The sequence below is a fragment of the Sesamum indicum genome, linkage group LG2 (assembly GCF_000512975.1).
Source record: "Sesamum indicum cultivar Zhongzhi No. 13 linkage group LG2, S_indicum_v1.0, whole genome shotgun sequence".
Taxonomy (NCBI): domain Eukaryota; kingdom Viridiplantae; phylum Streptophyta; class Magnoliopsida; order Lamiales; family Pedaliaceae; genus Sesamum; species Sesamum indicum.
In genome coordinates this window covers 13,734,526-13,753,879 of record NC_026146.1, presented here as the reverse complement: position 1 = coordinate 13,753,879, position 19,354 = coordinate 13,734,526, and the positions used below count along the sequence as shown (strand labels likewise).

Sequence of the window (19,354 nt, the reverse complement as noted above, 5' to 3'; positions counted from 1 at the left end):
CGCCATTTTGGGACACTGGTGGTGGTGACGGTGGCCGGCGGTAGAGGCGTTTGGTGGGTGATTTTCTCAGCTTCTATTTCTTGGTTGGAGTCTATCTTTTAGAGCTGTCTTGACTTGAATAGAGATAGAAATTCAGATAAGAGGAAATTTCGCCAGTCTCCGATTTGTGGCTAAATTATATTTTCGGTCCCTATATATTGCCATTTATTCGCTTTTGGTATCTATTTATTTATGCTTCACAATTTTAATCCCTAATATAATAATATTTTATAAATTTAATCCGACCATCAAATTAAGGACCAAATTTATAAATATATAAAAATTAAGTATCAAATCATATCACAAACATTAAGGATAAAATATCAATAAGTGATTATATAGGGACAAAAAATGTAACTTACTCCCATAATAATAATTTTTTTGGATATCTTTTACTAGCTTTATTTATAAATATTTATAAAATTAAATTATTATTTAATAATTAATTATATTAAATCTAAAATCACGACATATTGTCACTTCAATAAAAATTCAATTTTCAGTTTAATATTTTAAAACTTATAATATAAAAATTAAGTTCTTGAATCTAAATTTGAGTTTTTGAAATCAAATTTTAATATCTCGATTATATGCAAACAAAAATTTTTAAAAATGAATCAAATTATTTATGTACTACAATCAAATTATTTATTCTTACTATATATTTTAATTGAAGCAAATAAAAATCTTTTTCTTCTTTCATTGTAAAAAGAATGGAGAAATTATATTTTTGGTCTCTATATAACACTTATTTGCTTTTAATCCCTAATTTTTTTTTCACAATTTTGATACATAATATTCACAAGTTATTAGAGATTTGATCCTACCATCAAATTTATAAAAATTTGTAAACCTTAAGCATTAAAAATCGTGGCACACAAACATTAGAAATCAAACACAAATAATTAACTATTTATGGGGACAAAAAATGAAATCCCCTGGTTTGTTGGTCAATTTAAAAGGTTGTAACTTCTTATGCATATAGGCTTGGCCCAGTATTTGCATGAAATTACATTTTGGTCCTTCAACAATTAAAATGTGCCCACTGTCACTAAGAAGATTGGCCTAAATAACTTAGCTACATGTGAGATCAAGAACCATCATCACCGTCATGGCAATTATTTTAAGGGATAATTTTATATTCCTCACATTTTATGTTTGGTATAATTACATGTAAATTATTCTATAATTTAATAAATTACATATAGCATCTTTGAAGTTTGCTTCCGTTAATAAATAAGTCCATCAATTAATAAAATTTATCGAATTTGCTGATGTTAACAAAAAAACTGAATGAAAAAATTGATATTTACCATCGATTGACTTATTACTGACTCACTGTAGGTCAAGTAACTTTTTGCGTACTAAATTACTTTTATAACAGTGAAAATTTATTGCCTCACAAGATTAATGTGTGAAAACAAATGAGGATAATTATACTCCCCTTTTTTGACGTTTAGTGTAATTATACGTAGAACCCCTATGATTTGAAAAATTGTATCTAGTACTCCTGATATTTGCTTTCGTCCAACAAATAAGTCCCTCTGTTAATTAAATTTCACTAAATTTGCTGATATTAACAAAATTAAATAAATAAAAATTGATAATTACCCTCGATTGACTTATCATAATTAAATCACGGCGAATACCTCGGTGCCCTCCAAAATGCTTGAAATATCTGTAGCCATTTCTCCGAGAATTCCATAGGTTTAAAACTCGAGAAGACTGGGATCCAGAAGAAAAGGAAGCTGTTGTATCTGAGCTGTAAGGTTGTCCAGGATGCCATATACAGTTACTGAGGCGGCATGTGATTTGTCAAAGGCAACAAACTCGTGAAGTGCACCATTCGACTCAATCCAGCTACATCCTCGAGTTTTCTCTACTCCAACTTCATTCATCTTTTTTCTCATGTTAGCAGCTGCTTCCCAATTGCGGCATTTAGAATACAAGTTTGCCAAAAGGGCGTATCTTCCACTATGGTATGGCTGTAACCTAATTAGATGATTCCCTACAATTCTGCCCAGCTCATAGTCCTTGTGAATCATGCAAGAACCAAACAAAGCACCCCATATGCCAGCACTAGGCTCAATTGGCATGTCTTCAATCAACTTTGCTGCTTCCTGCAAACGACCTGCCCGACCAAGGAGATCAACCATACAACCATAGTGATCAACAGTGGGTTTTATACCATAAACACCACCCATCGATGAAAACAGGTGCTGTCCCTCATTCACAAGTCCTCCATGAGAACAAGCACTTAAAACAGCAGTAAAGGTAACCTCATTGGGTTGCACCCCACCACTGACCATCTGAGAGAAGCGATTCAGGGAGCCCATCGCATCGCCATTGATTGCCAGCCCAAAGATTAACGCTGTCCATGGGTATACATCTTTTGCATGAATCCTCTCGAAAACACAAAATGCTTTGTTGATGCACCCACACTTGGCATACATATCAATCAAAGCAGTCCCAAGTACTGAATTTAATTCTAATTTTCGTGTAACTATATACTTATCGACCCACCTCCCTTGATCCAATGCGCCAAGCTGTGCACATGCTGTGAGAACACTTGCTAATGTAGCTTCATTAGGTTTGACTTTCTCAACTAGCATTTCCTGGAAAAGAAGCAGGACATCCTTAAACCTTTTGCACTGCACATAACCAGCCAATAAAGCACTCCAGGAAACAAGATTCCTATGAGGCATATCACGAAAAACTTTAAGTGCATCGTCACAGCAACCACCCTTGGAATACATGTCAATAAGAGCACTGCCAACATAAAAGTCTCGGACAACTCTTCCCGACTCAACAAAGAACCCATGTATCCACCTCCCAAGCCAAAGACAGCCCAGCATTCCAACAGCACACAGAGCGCTGACAACAGCAACCTCGTCCACGCAAACCCCCAAAACTCTCATCTCTAGGAAGAGTTCCAGCGCCTCAAAAGCACGAGCATTCCTAACATATCCATCCATTAACGCAGTGTAGGCGACAACATCCTTGCGCGTCATTTCATTAAACACCTGGCGAGCACTCTCAATGAGCCCACAATTGGATAAGGCAGAAACCAAAGAGTTGCGCACAAAATGATCACAACCGAAACCAAACTTAATTGCCTGCGCGAAAATCTGCAAAGGCACTTTGCTTTTAGACTTGAGCAGTAAAGGGTAGGTGTGCTTATTGGGTAAGACACCCTCTTGGCGCATCCTAATATAGACGAAAATGGCATTTTGTGGGTCGGAACTGAAACCTCTGATAAGGGCGTTGTAAGTGAAGACATTGGCGTCGCGTATTTGGTCGAAAATGGAAACAGCATAGGCGCTAGGAAAGGTAGGAAGGGAGAGGCAGTGAAGGAGCAGTCTTGTGAGAAATGATGAGTGGTGAGAAAATCCAGAGACGATGAGAAGCGAGTGAATCTGCCGCAGTTTCAAGAGCTCCAATGACGGATTCTTCTTGACTCCGAAATTGCTGTGGCGATGGAATTGCTGCGACAAGTAGCGTACTGCGAGGTTCAACTTTTTGAAAATTGAAGGGTCTAGAAGTTTAGACATGAAAGGATACGACAGCCAACGGCTACTTGGATAATTCCTCTGCCAATTTATTTACGGTTAATTACGCTCCCCCGTGTTTAATGTAATAATACTTAAAAAAATATATAATTTAAAAAATTATATTTAGTAGTTTTGAAGTTTCTTTCGTCTACTAAACAGACTTATCAATAAATAAAAAAATTCATTAAATTTGCTAATATCAATAAAAAAATGAATAAAAATTGATATTTACCATTTGATTGACTTATTATTTACTTATTTTAGGTCAAACACGGCTAAACGGTGAATATATACTTCCTCATATGCTTTGACGTGTGAACACGTATGTGGGTAATTCAATAAAAAAAATTATTTGACCTGCAAAAAATTAGTAATAAGTCAATTGAAAGTAAATATATATTTTTATCCAATTTTTTTGTTAATATCAACGATTTCGGTAAATTTTGACTGATTTATTTGTTAGACTTGCAAACCTCAGGAGTGCTAAATGCAATTTTTCAAATCATGGAGTTTACGTGTAACTACACCAAATCTGAAAAAATGAGAGTGTAATTATCTCATTTATTTACTACCGAATGGGGAAAATTTTACTATCGATCAAATCTAAATCAATTATATAATATGTAATATAGTTGCCGTATGATTGATCTACAACTTAAATAAAGTAATCAATCACATGATAATTATATTATGCTTTAATTAATTTGGTCCAACCAAACTTGATTTGCGTAAAAATTTTCATTACTAAACAACACTAGGAATTCAAAATTTTATTATATTATTTAATTAAATAAAAGTTAGGTGTCTTATACTAGTAAATAATTTAGACAATTGAAACTTATCTAAATATTGGATTTTATGGTTAATTTTTATATGAAAATTCGTAAGTTAATGTGATCATTTTTATACAGAAATGAAAATCAAAATTATTTTCTAATAAGCACATTTTAATGGGTAAATTACAATGATTTATTTTAAAATTTAGCATAATTACAAATATCCTCTTCTTTTTTAAAAAAATATTAACATTCTCCTGATTTTTAACTGGAACAATTGGCCTAATCCTTAGTATCCTTTGACAATTCCAAGTTTTCATATAAGAATTACATAAATACATCAAACATGGTGAGAATTGATAATTCTCATACAATAAAAAATATTTATAATTATGTCAAATTTTAAGAGAGATCGTTGTAATTTAAATATTTTAATAATTTTGGATGACATTATGACAAATTTGATAGCACTCAACAATAAAATTTATATTATATCGACACGACATGATTCGCATTTTTTCATATTTTTATAGCAGCTACATACAAGAACCACCACATGTCAAGCAATTATGTGTGAACAACATAACATAGGTCATCAACACAATTTAGGCGGTGGCCTATTGTGTTGAGGGGCAAGCTTCACCATTCTCGCCACATGACCCTGCATTTCTCTGCACACTTTCTCCAATTCCACCACCCTCCACTGCATTCTCTCCAGGTTTACTTTCATTTCTTCCGGCGAGCACAACGTGCCCGACTTGCTGTAATTGTCGTTACCTTTGTACAACACCAGCTGATAGTCATTGCTGTTATTGCTACCTTTGCTCCTGCTGCTCGGGCTTGATCTATCAACATCGTTCACAAACTCCATAGTTTGAGTGGTCGCGTGCTGGTATCCAAGTGCTTGAACCGCGATTCTTGGAGGTATCCTTGGGTTGTCGGCAAGGTCTTTGCAGGTCTCCAGACTTAGCTTCTCGTAGTTCAGGCATCTACACAACCTTGATCTCTCCTCCAAGGAAAGAGCTGGATGGGACTGCAGCGGATAAAAGGCGCATTTCAATTCATAAGTTCTCTGATAAGTTGCTAAACAACACCATCAATCATAATATGAGAAGCGTCAAATTATGTAATAATTCATCAAAAACAAAAGAAACACTCCAATAATGTAAGAGATAAATGTTTTTGTCTTATTCTGTGGAAAATCAGGTTTCCCCTATACCTATCACTCACGGCACCATCAAGATAATGTCTATATCAATGTAGAAGACGTATTGACTTGTAAGAGAGAAGCGAGTGAAATCCCGTGACTAAATGCCGTCTACTCTCTATTTTAATTGCTTATTGTTACTCAAATCGTCCTGTTTTTGTCTGGAATCCAGGGAGAAACTTGCCACAAGTGGAAGAATGTTATTGTTTTAAGCTTTAAAATACAGGCTAATATCTTTTGCTTGTAAACATAAGCAGCTGATTGTTGACCGGTAGGTTAGACGACAATTAAGTTAGAAACAACGCTAATCGAATATTATGCATTTTAAAAGTTTAGATAATGACAATTCGTATATGTCCAAGAGTTGTAGAATTCACAGGTGACTACAGCACAAGACACAAGGAGAAAAGACAAATACACTGCAGAAATATACATGCAAACTATGTTCTAGCAGAGAATAATTAATGGTTGATGCTTAATTATTGATAATGAAGAAATTAAGGCCCTTGAAACTCTGTTTTCACTTCATATACACTTGGAAGGAGAAAAAGCAATGCTAGGAACCTGATCCATTCATTTCAAGATTTTGAAGTTGAAAAACATGCAAAAGTCCAAGTGAAGAAACATGTTCTTTGTCTTTTGTATCATTTTTTTGTATTTGTTTTTGCCCCCATCTACCCCCACCCCACCGTACTCCAAGAACCTCAATCCCACACCATTAATCCATTATCTCTATAGCATGGATGGAAGATCACATGGAAAAGAAAGAAAAATGAAAATTAGTATGTATGGAGAAAATGAAGCAATGTATCACCTGAAGATAGATGTCAATAGCTCTGTATACTTGATCAAATGAATCCCTTGCAAAATCAGGCAAACTCTGAGCAACTCCAACAAATTTTGAAATCTTGAGGTTGGGATCAGGACCAATCTCTACCAAGTACATGTCAATCAACTCTCCAACTTTCTTCATCTTGTGCAAGGACATTTTATCATTGTAATGAACAAACAGTCTGATCAATCTGACCACAAGATTCACATCGTAGACCTCTCCGTTGCCCCCTCCGGATACCAACAAATCGTCTAAAGTTGCCTGATCGAGCATCCCGCCAATCAGCCTCTCCAATGCAGTTCTCCGCTCTCTGCTCAGGCTGAAGCCGGAGACGATTCTCAACACCCAAAACAGTCCTCTACAAGAAAATGCAGTCTTTCCCATAGAAACCACACCATTTACTGCTGTTCCTGCTAGGCCACTGTATTCTTTCAAGACACTTTTACCGCCGTTGGAATGGAGGGCAGTTTTCAGATAATGTATGAGAAATCTTGTGAGGACTAAATTGTTGTTATCACTACCGCAAGCCCACGATGCCCTGATGAACTGCTCGATGATCTTTGGACTCAAAATGGCCAAGTCTTGAAACCACCAGGCCCAAGCTTTTCTTGATGAAGACCTATTACAAACAGGTGGTGATCTTAAACCAGGCATGGTATCTGGAGAAGATGAAGACGATGACGACGAAACAGAACGAAAATTCACATCAGAATTCTGCGCAATCTTGGCAAGAAGAGAGCTCAAGAGCTTCTCAACAAGGCCACAGGATTCTGCACAGGAGAAAAAGGGCTCACAGTTCTTGAGGCAGGTGAGGATTTCATTCCAAGACCAGTAGAAAATCCCTTCAAGAAAGACTTCAGTCTGATGCAACAGATTGACGCGGGATGCTTTCTCAGACATCCCAAGAAACACAGCGCAGCAATGGAGGAGGGAAACGTTGGAAACCGTGATTGGAATGCTGCCATTGTTGTAACAGAATCTTGAAACCAGCTCAAACCCGTCAGGCCCTCCTGGAAAATCATCAATCTCAATCCCTGAATTCCTGATTTGGGTCCTTCGCTTTTCTTGTTTGATTATCTTTCTCAACTTCCCTGAGTACTTGGACAGGATTCCCTGTAGAGCCCAGAAATCAAGAAAGATTTCAAAAATTGAATTCAAGAAAGTTTAGATACCGACATTACCTCAGAGAGGAGGAAAGTTTGTTGGCCATTGATACGAACTTGCAGATCACAGAGTTCTGACATGGTACCGCTTTGCATTGAAAGAAACTACGAGTTTCAAAGTAATCTACAGCACTAAAATGCATTTATGAACTTCTCTTTGTTTGGGTATCTATACATACACTTATTACGTGTTCGTATGCGTTTGCATATAATAATTTTTTTTAGATTTTTAAATATATTATAAATAAGAGAATATATTAATTAATATATTTTAACAGAATAAAATTAATTTGTCAATTAATATAAAATTTTAAAAGTTAAATAAGTTTGTTATTTTATCAATCGAAAACATTTATAGCTACATAAAAAATTAGTGTTGTGGGTCATTAACCGCCGCATATGAAAATGGAGGGCTTTTATTTTTTATATCAATACTAGTTTTCGTTGCATGCAGTTTATGCGAGCATATAAAAAACAATTACGAGGTGAGGATAGAGAAACAATATGTGAAAAAGAACAATCATGGTGTGAGAATGAGTAAGAAAAAAGTCTGACGTAAGCTGAGAGAAAAAAATATATTATAATTATAGATTTAACAAAAATATAGAAATTTGTCAAAAAAAAAATATGAAAAAATTTGATGAGAGAAATAATGGAGTAGTGCGTGTGGGAAAAAAATTATAATTATAAAAGTATTAAAAAATAGAAAAAATGTAAGCAATCCCCTTGTGATATTGCAAATGAGTAAATTACCCATTTTATGAAAAAATAAACAGCAACTTATCTCCCTATATTTTTTAAAATACAACAATATATAAGTGGGTAAATTGCTATATTTTTTTTTCATAAAGGATAATGTGCTTATTTTCAATATTACATGGATAAATTTTTATTCACCTATAAAAAATATAACTATTCTATTCTAAAAAAAAAAATTAAAAAATAAATGAGCATTTAAAAGAATTGATAAGACAATTTTTTTTATTTTATAATAGTATAGATAGATATATAAGAATGGTTTGCGGCAGCATCACGGGTGGGTGAAGCTGTGCGTATGCTGTAGATATATAGAAATGGGATATTGTTTTTCGATGATGACCAACAACAGTGTTGTCTTCTGCTGGCACTCTTGTGCTTCTCGGGAAAATCCGATGTCGCCCACATTATATACACATGAATTCTGAATCGTTGGATTAACACATAATAATGTGTTATCTTCGTCGATCAAGATTCAAGTAGCTGTCGTTGGTTTGAGGGGAATCTAATACAAAATGGGGTTCGAATATTAAATTTTGCATTAAATAGATCGACCCCACACATGTGAACACAATGAGACCTTACACTATTGCACTAATTCTTTTGGTTAATAATGGAATTATACGTGATAGCTTATATGCGTATAAACTTACACAAACGATTCAGAACGCAACTTATTAAGGCTACCTACTTTAATTTTGTATTACATTTGCACCCTGCAAGTTTTGAAATATTACCAAGGGTGATTTTATCCAGGGATTTATAAAAACAGCTGAGAAAGGATATAAACTTCACTTATTATTATTCTTTTAGGATTAATTATGTTTAGCCCAAAATTATACTTTCTCCCAAAATAATTTTAATATTACACTTGAATCTTCTTCAAAAATTCTTTCTTTACACTTGGCATCTTTTGTTGGAGTTTGGACTAAAAATGCTAACACTAAAAGAAAGGGGACGAGTGAAGGATGAAAAACTAATAATGAATAATAATGATAAAGTTTTATTATTTCCCACTTTGAGAAAATTAAACTTATAGATCATAATTTTAGTATTTAGTGAAATACTACTCATATTTAGAGTATTTTCATTAAAATAACATAATCCTCATTCGTCTTGGGACATCGTCACCATCCATCTTTTGGCCAAATATGACTTATGGTGAAGAAAATCACCTTCAAATGTGTGAGATTCAAATTATTGAGGAGGATTACAACAATAGTATGTATTTAAGGGGCAAAATTATAATTTTTCAAAACATTAAGGACCAGAGCGAGTTGGGCCATAATACGAGCCCAAGAAATATCTAAAGGCCCAACAAGAGCAAAGCCCATGGTCCAATTCCACACTAAATCCCCATTTGGTCCGTCTCATTGTGTTCCTAAAGTAATTTAATTTCACCTTCTCCTCTCTGTCCTCGTCGAGCTCTCAGCTTTTCTATTACGCGACCCTTTTCATCGCTCGCAGTCGCCGCGCTGCCGCTGCTGGTGGTGGATCCACTACCGTCTCCGGAATTTTATCGGAAGGTATCGCTATTAACGTATAATATATAACGCTAGCTATCTGTTTGGATGCTCTTCGTTGTTTCTAGTTCGGGTTTCAGGTTTTGAAATCTAGTTTCGTGCACAATCTCATATTAAAAATGCCTTTGTTGTTGGAAAGTTGGTTTCTACCAACGCAGCGCGCGCGCAATATTGATACCTGGATTTTTATTTATTCGTTTAAGTGTTTGCCCCTGTTGGGGTGCTTGGTGTTAACAACTGTCTGCATTTCGAATTTATTTATTCTTGCTTGGATTTTGTAAAGTTTTTATGCGAGATTTCCTTTTTCTCCTTGTGGTAACGAAGTTTTTCTTTTTGTACGTTTTCTGTTCAGATTTACATCAACGGCAACTCGCTACTGTTTTGCTTTGCTGAGAACTGATGTTTGGAAGCAACCGTAAGTGCTCATTCACCAGTTTGTTGATTTGGACTTTGCTTTGATTATTCTATGATGCCAATATTGGTTGCTCTTTGGCGATATATTCTTGTGAATTCCTCTCCTACTCATTTTATATTCTCCCATATCCTCTCCTTTCTCTGGTTTTATTCTTGAATGCAAATTTGGAAAAACTTAAAATGTGTAAACTATTGGTTAGATTAATAGTCCATGATGATCTTGAATTATATTGTAATCTTGTAACATTTAACTGAGTGCTTCGGATGGCTATGCTGTGTAATTTTATATGCCCATTTTGCAAAATCTCAGTGCTATATGCTTGTCTAAATTCTGAATTTTGATAATTGATAAGAAGGAATGGATGTGTAATTGCAAGGAGAATTGTAGAGACAAGTAAAAACAGAGATAATTGTATAGAAATGATTACCACCTCCTGTCAGCATCTGCAATTGTTGCTTGGTTCTGGTTGCAGCATTGGGTCATACTTGCATACCCCCTAGAATAAACTTTTAAATCCAGAAGAACCCTTGAAAATGTTTTTAAACTCAGAACTACCAACTTTTGATTTGAAAAGATTAGCTTCTGTAATGGCCTTTAAGTTTTTGTCTATAAGCTTGTGACTTTAGAATAAATTGCGTCGGTTTCTTACATTAAAAATGGAAACTGAGTTCATTTTGTGGATTTTTTTGTTGGATTTTCAAATTGAATACGTTTTTGGGTATGGCAAGCATTAAATAATTTAATCATTTTTTTGGCACTTTATACTTATAGTATGTTAATCTAAGATGTCATGAGTGATTTACTCCAAAAATCAAGAACTTATAATGGTGTTAATGATATGATTTTTTTTAAATTTTTAAATGAAAAGTTGGTGAGTGGGTTTTTCGGATGGAAAAATATTATTGTAGCTTTTTTAGTTCCAAAGTTGATTCTAAGGTGTTGCAGTAATTTCCCTATTTTTATATTGTACTTTTGTGGGATGCGGAGCAACCACCAATGAGTTACATGTGAGTTCTGTTGTATGGTTGAAATTTAGGAGTTGCAGAAATAGAAGGAAGACACAATTGATGCAGTTGGATTTTAATTCCTAAAGGAGCTAGAAATATGCTTATAAATGAATTAGAGTTGGTGACTTATGTCATTAATGAAAAAGGCACAATCCATGATTGACTTCTTCTTTAACTTTTCAGAGAAATTAAGAGAGCAGAATGATGGACTTTCAGTTACCTATCCGGTGTCGTTTCTCCAGAATTATCCCTCATCTTAGAGCTATTTAGGATAATGATTGTAGAAGTCATGTAGTGGATGTCAGTCACTTTGAGTTAATCACAAAGCACAATATGTTAGGAATGTATAAACTCTAGATAAGTTAGTTTAGATTGCGAAGAAGTTCAAGAATTAAAAGAAAATCGACTTAGTAATGCAAACTGTGCGGATGGAACAACCTTGACTTCCACATGGGCCAGATATTACTTGACAAATATAAATGGAAACATAAATGTTTTAATGGGACGGAGAAATGATAATGGATTGTACTTGCAACTTCCATTAAAACTAATTAAGTTTGAAGAGTGTCAATTGTTTAAATGAAGAATAAAATGCAAAGAATAATTGACTTCTTAGCTTGAATTTTCATTCTTCCCTTTTGTTTTCTGCAACATATGGTACAGTGGGCACTATATTTTTAATTTACTATGTTGTACTAATACTTCCAAGTTCCAACTATCATTTGACTTGCATCAGCACGACTTTGGCTGCTGAACTCATATGTATATTTAATTGCTTGTTTCCATCTATTTATATTGCTGAGCCTTCAATTCCTACTGCTTAATGTGACACAAATGATTAATAGTTTACTGATGAGTGTCCATGTACACAGTAGATGATGATTTCTTTTTTTGTTTATGACTTGTTTGCCTTCCTGTACTAACTTTTTGGTTGTGTTACAGCTTTTGGGCAGTCATCTAGTAGCCCATTTGGGTCCCAACCCGTCTTTGGGCAGACTAATAATGCTAATAGCAACCCATTTGCTCCTAAACCCTTCGGTAGTACAACCCCTTTTGGTTCACAAACTGGGGGATCCATTTTTGGCAGCATGTCTACTGGTGTTTTTGGTGCTCAGTCTTCTTCTCCTTTAGGTTCCACTTCTGTCTTTGGTGCTTCTTCATCACCTGCCTTTGGAAGTTCAACACCTACATTTGGAGCTGCCTCAGGTTCCGCATTTGGAAACTCATCTTCGGCATTTGGTGGTAAGTGCATTTATGGATATAACCACCTAGTAACAAAATAATGGTTCTCATCCATTCTTGGATCTCCTTGTAGGAGTTTATGCATGGGTTGATTTGTTTACTTTCTTTAAAGCTAGGGCAATCTAATGCCTCCTGATGTGAAGTTGTGATGGGTTGTATCTAGTTGAGTTTCAAAGTTCATTCTCTTGCTTTATGACGAAAGGAACTTATCAGGATTGAAATTGAAGACATAATTCACCCTTCACGACTTTCCTCTCTCAGTCAGAGGGGTTAGGTGAAGGATTAAATGACAATTTAACACCATTTTATTAATTTGGCACATTAAATCTCACAAATCTCTGTATTTCCTTCCCCCCCTCCTTGTATCCAGCGTTAAAGTATGCATACTTTTGGTAGCTTAATATGTTCCTTCCTTACTGCCCCCTGTCCTCGCTACCATGTTGGTAATCGAGTGTCTGCATGACTTTATGCTTGGAAGTGTTATTTTTGCGGACGGGCATGGGTGCCATTCCCTATATTAACTGATACAGCTGTTTCATTGGATCAGGATGAAGCATGTATTCTGTGACATACTCTGTCTACTTGGTTTTAGAGCAGTTCTTAGAGAAGGACTTGTGTTTAAGAATTTATGATCATGCTGTTGATGTCATTCCAAAATGTGTCTTTTTGTTTCATATGATTGATCTTGTCTGCTTCATCAAAAGCCATCTACAATGCACGTTGAAGTTAATAATTTGTGCAGGTGATTGAAAATCATGTTGTCTTGAAGGACACATCGGTTGTGTTGACGACGCCTGACCTGCTAAGAAATGCTCAATTGTGTTTGATCTTGCACATCATAGCATGCTTATAGCAATCAAGTCAAATTTTCACTCACGGAATATTACATGGCTAGACCATATGGGCTGAAAACTTCAAATGAAAATCATTCCTTAAAGACTCGAAGTTTCCTAAATTATGTAACTTCGTCATACGAGAGCTTGAAAAGGAAGTTTACAAAGATAGTATGCGGTTCAAAGTATATTCTGGATTTAGTTTGTCAGCATTGTTGGCAATGCTTAAACGGTGCCCATAATGATTTTCAGCATAGCTGTTTGTTTCACGAATTTCTGCATTTGGTCATTTGATTGAGAGTAGACCTTTTCTTTTAACTTTTCTGCGGGCATTGTCCTTGTTATTACCTTGCTATAATAACAGGCTTCCGCTAGATGCCCTTATAGTGTTGTTGGTTTTTGTTAAATCGTCTATGAGCTTTCTCTTTGTCTTTTGGTTTATATTTGGAACCATCTGTTTTTGTTCCTCCAGCTCTGGCTTATATGTTGTTTTCCTTCAGCTTGGCCTTACGGGTCTTTTGTCTAAAGTGAATATCTTAATCATACAGTTCTTGTTTATTCTTATTTTGATTAACATTGTTGAAATGTAGGTTCATCGGTGTTTGGGCAGAAGCCTGCTTTTGGTGGTTTTGGATCTAGCACCACTCAAACAAGTCCCTTTGGGAGCTCATTTCAGCAATCACAACCAGCTTTTGGGAATAATCTATTTGGTTCATCAACTCCTTTTGGACAACCAAGTCAACCCACATTTGGTTCATCGAGTAGTCCTGCATTTGGTGCACCAAGTACACCCGCTTTTGGTGCTACCAGTACCCCTGCCTTTGGTTCTACAGCAAGCCCAACGTTTGGTAGCACAGGTGGTGGCTTTGGTGTGTCGAGTTCTCCTTTTGGATCAACCACTCCGGCATTTGGTGCGGCTTCCACTCCAGCATTTGGGGCTTCTAGCACGCCGGCATTTGGTGCTACAAGCACTCCTGCGTTTGGTGCCACAAGTACCCCTGCATTTGGTGCCACAACCGCACCTGCATTTGGTGCCTCAGCTACTCCAGCATTTGGTGCTTCAAGTACTCCGTCTTTTAACTTTGGATCCAGTCCAGCATTTGGCCAGTCAACTTCTGCATTTGGAAGTAGCCCATTTGGTGCGACATCATCTTTTGGAGCTCAAAGTTCTTCTTTCGGTGAGTTGTTTTCAAGTATTTGATGGTGTTAAGTTTTATTTTAGTATGATTGGACATTGGTTGTGAATGAGGAAAATGCTAAAGCAGATACTATGTTGGTTCAGTTTTGAAGGAAAACCACAAAGGAATGTTTATGTATTTCAGTTTATACATATGTCTATTTTTTTTCCAAATGATGGTCAATTACATTGACAATTGTTTAAAATTGTACCTAATCTTTCATAAGGAATGCATGGTACTTAATTTTCTATGCTTTTCCTCACTAAAACCCTGGATCCAACAAGAACAATGAGGTCGTGTTTTATGGAATCCTCCAAGTGCAGCAGTTGTTGGGATTATATATATAGTTGTTTCTGAGCTTGGCTTTGACCCTTACAGGAGCACAGACTACGACCCCCGCTTTTGGTAGCCCTGGTTTTGGCCAGACTGCTTTTGGAGGGCAACGAGGGGGAAGTAGGGTGTCACCCTACTCACCAACACCTGAGACAGATGGTGCCACTAGTACACAGCCAGCTGGGAAACTAGAATCTATTTCAGCCATGCCGGTGTACAAAGATAAAAGCCATGAAGAACTTAGATGGGAGGACTACCAGTTAGGAGATAAAGGTGCTTATCCAATCTCATTGAAATCTGAGGAACTCCAGAAGAATTTGTTACATAATGTGTTACTGATAATCTTTTACTGTAATAAATACAGGAGGGCCAGCTCCTGCTGGTCAGGCTACTGCTGCTGTTGGCTTTGGTAGTTCAGGCTTTGGATCCTCATCTACTCCCGCGTTTGGCCAATCATCTGCAAATCCTTTTTCATCTACAACCTCTTCCAATCCATTTGCTCCAAAAACCCCAGTATTTAGTAGTCCAGGCTTTGGATCTTCATCCACTTCTGCATTTGGTTCTTCACCTTTTGGAACATCGAATACATCTAACCCTTTTGGTTCAACATCATCAACAACGCCCTCCCTATTTGGCAACACAACTCAAGCATTTGGAGTCAATACCTCTCCTTCTCTTTTTAGCTCTTCCAGCACATCTGCTTTTGGATCACCATCTATTTTTGGTGCCACAGCAACACAGGGGACTGCATCTGCCTTTGGTACTGGCTTGGGTTTTGGCAACACTCAGTCCTCCCCATTATTCCAATCGACTACACCAACACTTGCACAGACTAGTTCTCCTTTTGGACAGACCTCCTCTGCCTTTGGCCAAACTGCACCTGGATTTGGTCAGTCAAATTTGTTTAGTACTCCCTCAACAGGCTTTGGTGGCAATCTTTTCTCCAGCACTTCATCACTTCTAAGTAACACCAACACTTTGGGGTTTGGTCAAACAACTGTGAGTTTCTATGAACTATACTTCTCTTACTCCTACTTGCCATTTCCGTGCTGCACTCTTAAAGCAAACATAGACAAGGCTTAAAGGCTGTTACATTCAATGCTGAGTTGATATTTCATTTTTTGAACTTCACAACTAAGATATTGTGTTGAGCTTGGGCTAAGCGATTCTTATGTTGGGAAAGCACTTGAAGCTAGCAACTGTATGTGCACGAGTCTATAGACTATATTTCAGACTAGAAATCTTTTATCCTTGTTATTTATTATAAAAATCCGTGTAATGTACTATTTTGGTTTATTTATAGACATTAAATTGGGTAGAAATTCAATTAGGTTGTAGTTATTTCAAATGGATGTGTAATGAGAGCCTGAACGTTTATTTTGAAAGTTGTAGCTGAATCATTGGTGAACGTGTTTGGAGATATGTCTTTAGGAGCAGTCCATTCGAGTTAGTTTTCTTCCATAGTCATTAGATTGAGGAGTTGTCCATCATATGTTTTCCACTTAGGTTTATTCAGATATTTAAGCATGGAAGGATGATGTGTGTTTGACCTGAAACCTGGCTAATTAAACAAATGACGTGTAAATTAAATTAATTAATTACACTTTGGTTCTTGTTTCAATTTTGTGAACTTAGATTGTTGGCCTAATTCCAACATTTTGTTCTTTCTTGCTTTCTTTGCTGACATCCCTTTTCTTCGACTACTAATTTATTCTCTTCTTGCTTCTCTTTGAAGCCCTCTCTGGCTACACCATTTCAATCTGCACAACCGGCTCAGAGTTCTGGTGGTTTTAGCTTTAGCAACTTTGGTCAGTCACAACCAGGTTAATCGGCATTGAGCTTGTTTCTATCGTCCTTAACAATGTCATTTGTTACTCCTTCTATCTGTGGAAAATTGCATTGTGCTTATTGTTTCAATTAATATCTTATGTTTATGGCAGGTGCAAGTGGCTTTGGCGGCACCCCTGGCATGTTTAGCAATAATGCGTTTGGACAAGCGTATGTCACTTTTTTTCTTGTTTCTTCATTTTTCTGATCTTGCTGTAATTTAATACTTACTTTTTGATGAGTAGTTGAGCTCTTTGATATACGTAGTTTATCTTGGAAGTGCTTGTTGTTCATGCGGATGATTGACTTGATCTACTCGTGTGATTTGCTCCTCTATTCGCCCTTCACCCCCTTTCTTCTCATGGATGTGGGGTTGATTCTAGGGACTTTATCTAGTTTGAGCCACAGTGGCATGTGCTTCTTTTCCAATTCTACATTTAGAAATATAGCACTCTACCTACAATTCTTTTTACTTAGCTGTGGAGTTATTGAAGAAAAAAAAATTCATTCTTACATTTGAAGAAACTCCATTTCTACTTGGATTGGAACTGAATGCCCCAGTCCTCTTCTTCCCGAAGCCTGCCTACCCACATTCGCGCCCTGGAAATATATTGAGTTGTTTCGAATGGAGAATCTTCATGCTTGGTTTTATTTTTTATTTTTTTGTTGAGCTTGAAAGTGTGTAGGTAATCCGAGCTTTAAGAGAGACAATCTCAGCCCTCTTTAATACAATGGAACCTGAGTTGATCTCAAGCCTGCTTTAATACAATTTAACTTTAACTAAGTTGAGCGTTAGTTCTTGATATTTGCAAAATTTACAGATCAATGTCAAACGACCAGCAGTCTGTCTTGGACCAATTTCAAGTGGTTCTGTTCCTTTTGTGCACCCCATACACAATTTTTAAATATGTTTATCAAATTTCATTGATGTGAAAGAGAACACAGTTTAATCCATCTCTATATAGCGAGAGCATTTATTCACAGTAAACCTCAACTTATTTTTAATTTATCAATTTTTGTTTTTATAATTCAGAGCATTTGTTTGTCTGGTTAGCTTTTTATTTAAAATGGCATGTAATAAATATGGATTACATATTATTCTTGTACATATTCACTATACACATCAACTTCTCAACTGGACGATCATAAACTGGAAGGGCAAGACTTTAAACACCTCATGCTCCAATTTTGATTGGTGATGCTGCTTACCATCTTTTGATGAGAGGAGTGATAGAATGCATGTGAATTCATAAATAGATGTGATCCCTTCAGAAAGTCATGTTCAATGTTGCTACTTTTGGACTTTTTCACTGATGAAAGTTCACTGTGACTAATTTGTGGCTGGGTAGAGATAGTATGTGCCCATACACAACTTCAGGTCCTTGTGTTTTTCTTTTGGAGGATTTTCCTCGTCTTATGTTTTTCTCTTGGTGTAGTTTGTGGAGGTTTGCAGCTTTTTTAATATTTAAAATAGAAGTAACCTGATCGAAAAGGATGTATGATGCTTCATGTTATGTGGAGTCTCAGAAGATGGTTGCCTATACCACAATCTTCAGTTGTTGGGGACTCCACATCTATAAAACAGATTTTCTTTATTGTTTCTGATCCAGCGGTGGAGTAGAAGGAAATAATGAGAACAAATGAACTCAAAATCAAATGAAAATTGAAAATGTTGGGTGTAAGTTGTTACCTCTCCTAGCAAATTGGTATCCTTGCCAAATCATTTATAGGCTTGTCGTGTTCCCAAGTGCAGAACATATTTATGACTTTAAACATGCGCCCAAATCTTCACAAATTCCATTATTGGCGTTTGGATGTTTACATTGTAAAGAATAAGTATAGGCTTCCCAGATCCCTGATTGTTTTAAAGTGTGTTGTGTTGTGTGTAAATGTTAGTTTGTTTAACCCTCATGTCCTCTTCTTGTGTGTGTTTGAGATCATGTATGAATTTGTCTTGCATTTTAATTTTCAGGTTAGGCACCCAGAGCTCTATGGTTGCTCCACAAGCAGCCCCCATTACAAATCCTTTTGGAACTCTGCCAGCAATGCCTCAGATGTCTATTGGTCGCACTGGCACTTCTCCTTCTATTCAATATGGAATTTCCAGCTTGCCTGTAAGTATTCTTTTACTTGACTAAACACAGAGGAGCTTGCATGATGTCTTTGATTCACGGTCCTTTGACTTGCCACTGTATTGATTGGTATTGATTGATATAAGTTGTTCACACTGAAAGAAAGCAGTGATAACTGTCATTTTAAAGCAGGTAGTTGAAAAACCAGTGCCTGTGAGAATATCTTCACTTTTGACATCTCGACACCTTTCTCAACGGCGTATTAGGCTGCCTGTAAGGAAATATCACCCAAAAGCCGACGGTCCAAAGGTGATGTTACTTCTCCAATGATACTTTATATTTTCTCTAATATTTTCCTTACAGTCCCATGATATGCTGTCATAAGGACGTTGACTGTTTGATTTGTGTTCACATTTCACTTACTTTTTCTCCAATCAGGTGCCATTTTTCAATGATGATGAAGAAACACCCAGTACGCCAAAAGCAGATGCTCTCTTTGTTCCAAGGGAGAATCCAAGAGCTCTAGTGATTCGTCCACTGGAACAGTGGCCCTCTAGATCCAGTGCTGAGAAAACAAAGGCCCCGAGCACTCCCATTCGT

General features: G+C 36.4%; 3 protein-coding genes across 6 annotated transcripts in view; 1 reads left to right on the top strand and 2 right to left on the bottom strand.

Annotated features, from left to right (window-relative positions):
* Positions 1,459–3,634, bottom strand: LOC105156087 (pentatricopeptide repeat-containing protein At1g50270). The gene has a single exon (XM_020691429.1). The coding sequence runs from the start codon at positions 3,588–3,590 to the stop codon at positions 1,749–1,751; it is 1,842 nt and encodes a 613-aa protein (XP_020547088.1). The 5' UTR covers positions 3,591–3,634; the 3' UTR covers positions 1,459–1,748.
* LOC105156086 (BTB/POZ domain-containing protein At1g50280) lies at positions 4,872–7,732 on the bottom strand. The gene is made up of 3 exons (XM_011072125.2): positions 7,587–7,732; positions 6,388–7,518; positions 4,872–5,399 (listed from the first exon to the last, which is right to left on the bottom strand). Exons 1-3 carry the CDS (start codon positions 7,662–7,664, stop codon positions 4,962–4,964), a joined length of 1,647 nt encoding a protein of 548 aa, XP_011070427.1. The 5' UTR covers positions 7,665–7,732; the 3' UTR covers positions 4,872–4,961.
* The window catches only part of LOC105156084 (nuclear pore complex protein NUP98A), a 13,389-nt gene continuing 3,744 nt past the window's right edge, over positions 9,710–19,354 (top strand). The window contains exons 1-11 of one of the 4 annotated variants that reach the window (XM_020692173.1): positions 9,710–9,850; positions 10,200–10,262; positions 12,212–12,511; positions 13,935–14,522; positions 14,901–15,128; positions 15,220–15,854; positions 16,591–16,663; positions 16,796–16,853; positions 18,655–18,796; positions 18,944–19,063; positions 19,193–19,333. In XM_020692173.1, the coding sequence (XP_020547832.1) occupies positions 10,247–10,262; positions 12,212–12,511; positions 13,935–14,522; positions 14,901–15,128; positions 15,220–15,854; positions 16,591–16,663; positions 16,796–16,853; positions 18,655–18,796; positions 18,944–19,063; positions 19,193–19,333 (2,301 nt within the window). In that variant the 5' untranslated portion in view covers positions 9,710–9,850; positions 10,200–10,246. Of the gene's footprint in view, positions 9,851–10,199; positions 10,263–12,211; positions 12,512–13,934; positions 14,523–14,900; positions 15,129–15,219; positions 15,855–16,590; positions 16,679–16,795; positions 16,854–18,654; positions 18,797–18,943; positions 19,064–19,192; positions 19,351–19,354 lie in introns of all 4 variants that reach the window. The other 3 variants (XM_020692172.1, XM_020692170.1, XM_020692171.1) reach the window with 3 other exon arrangements.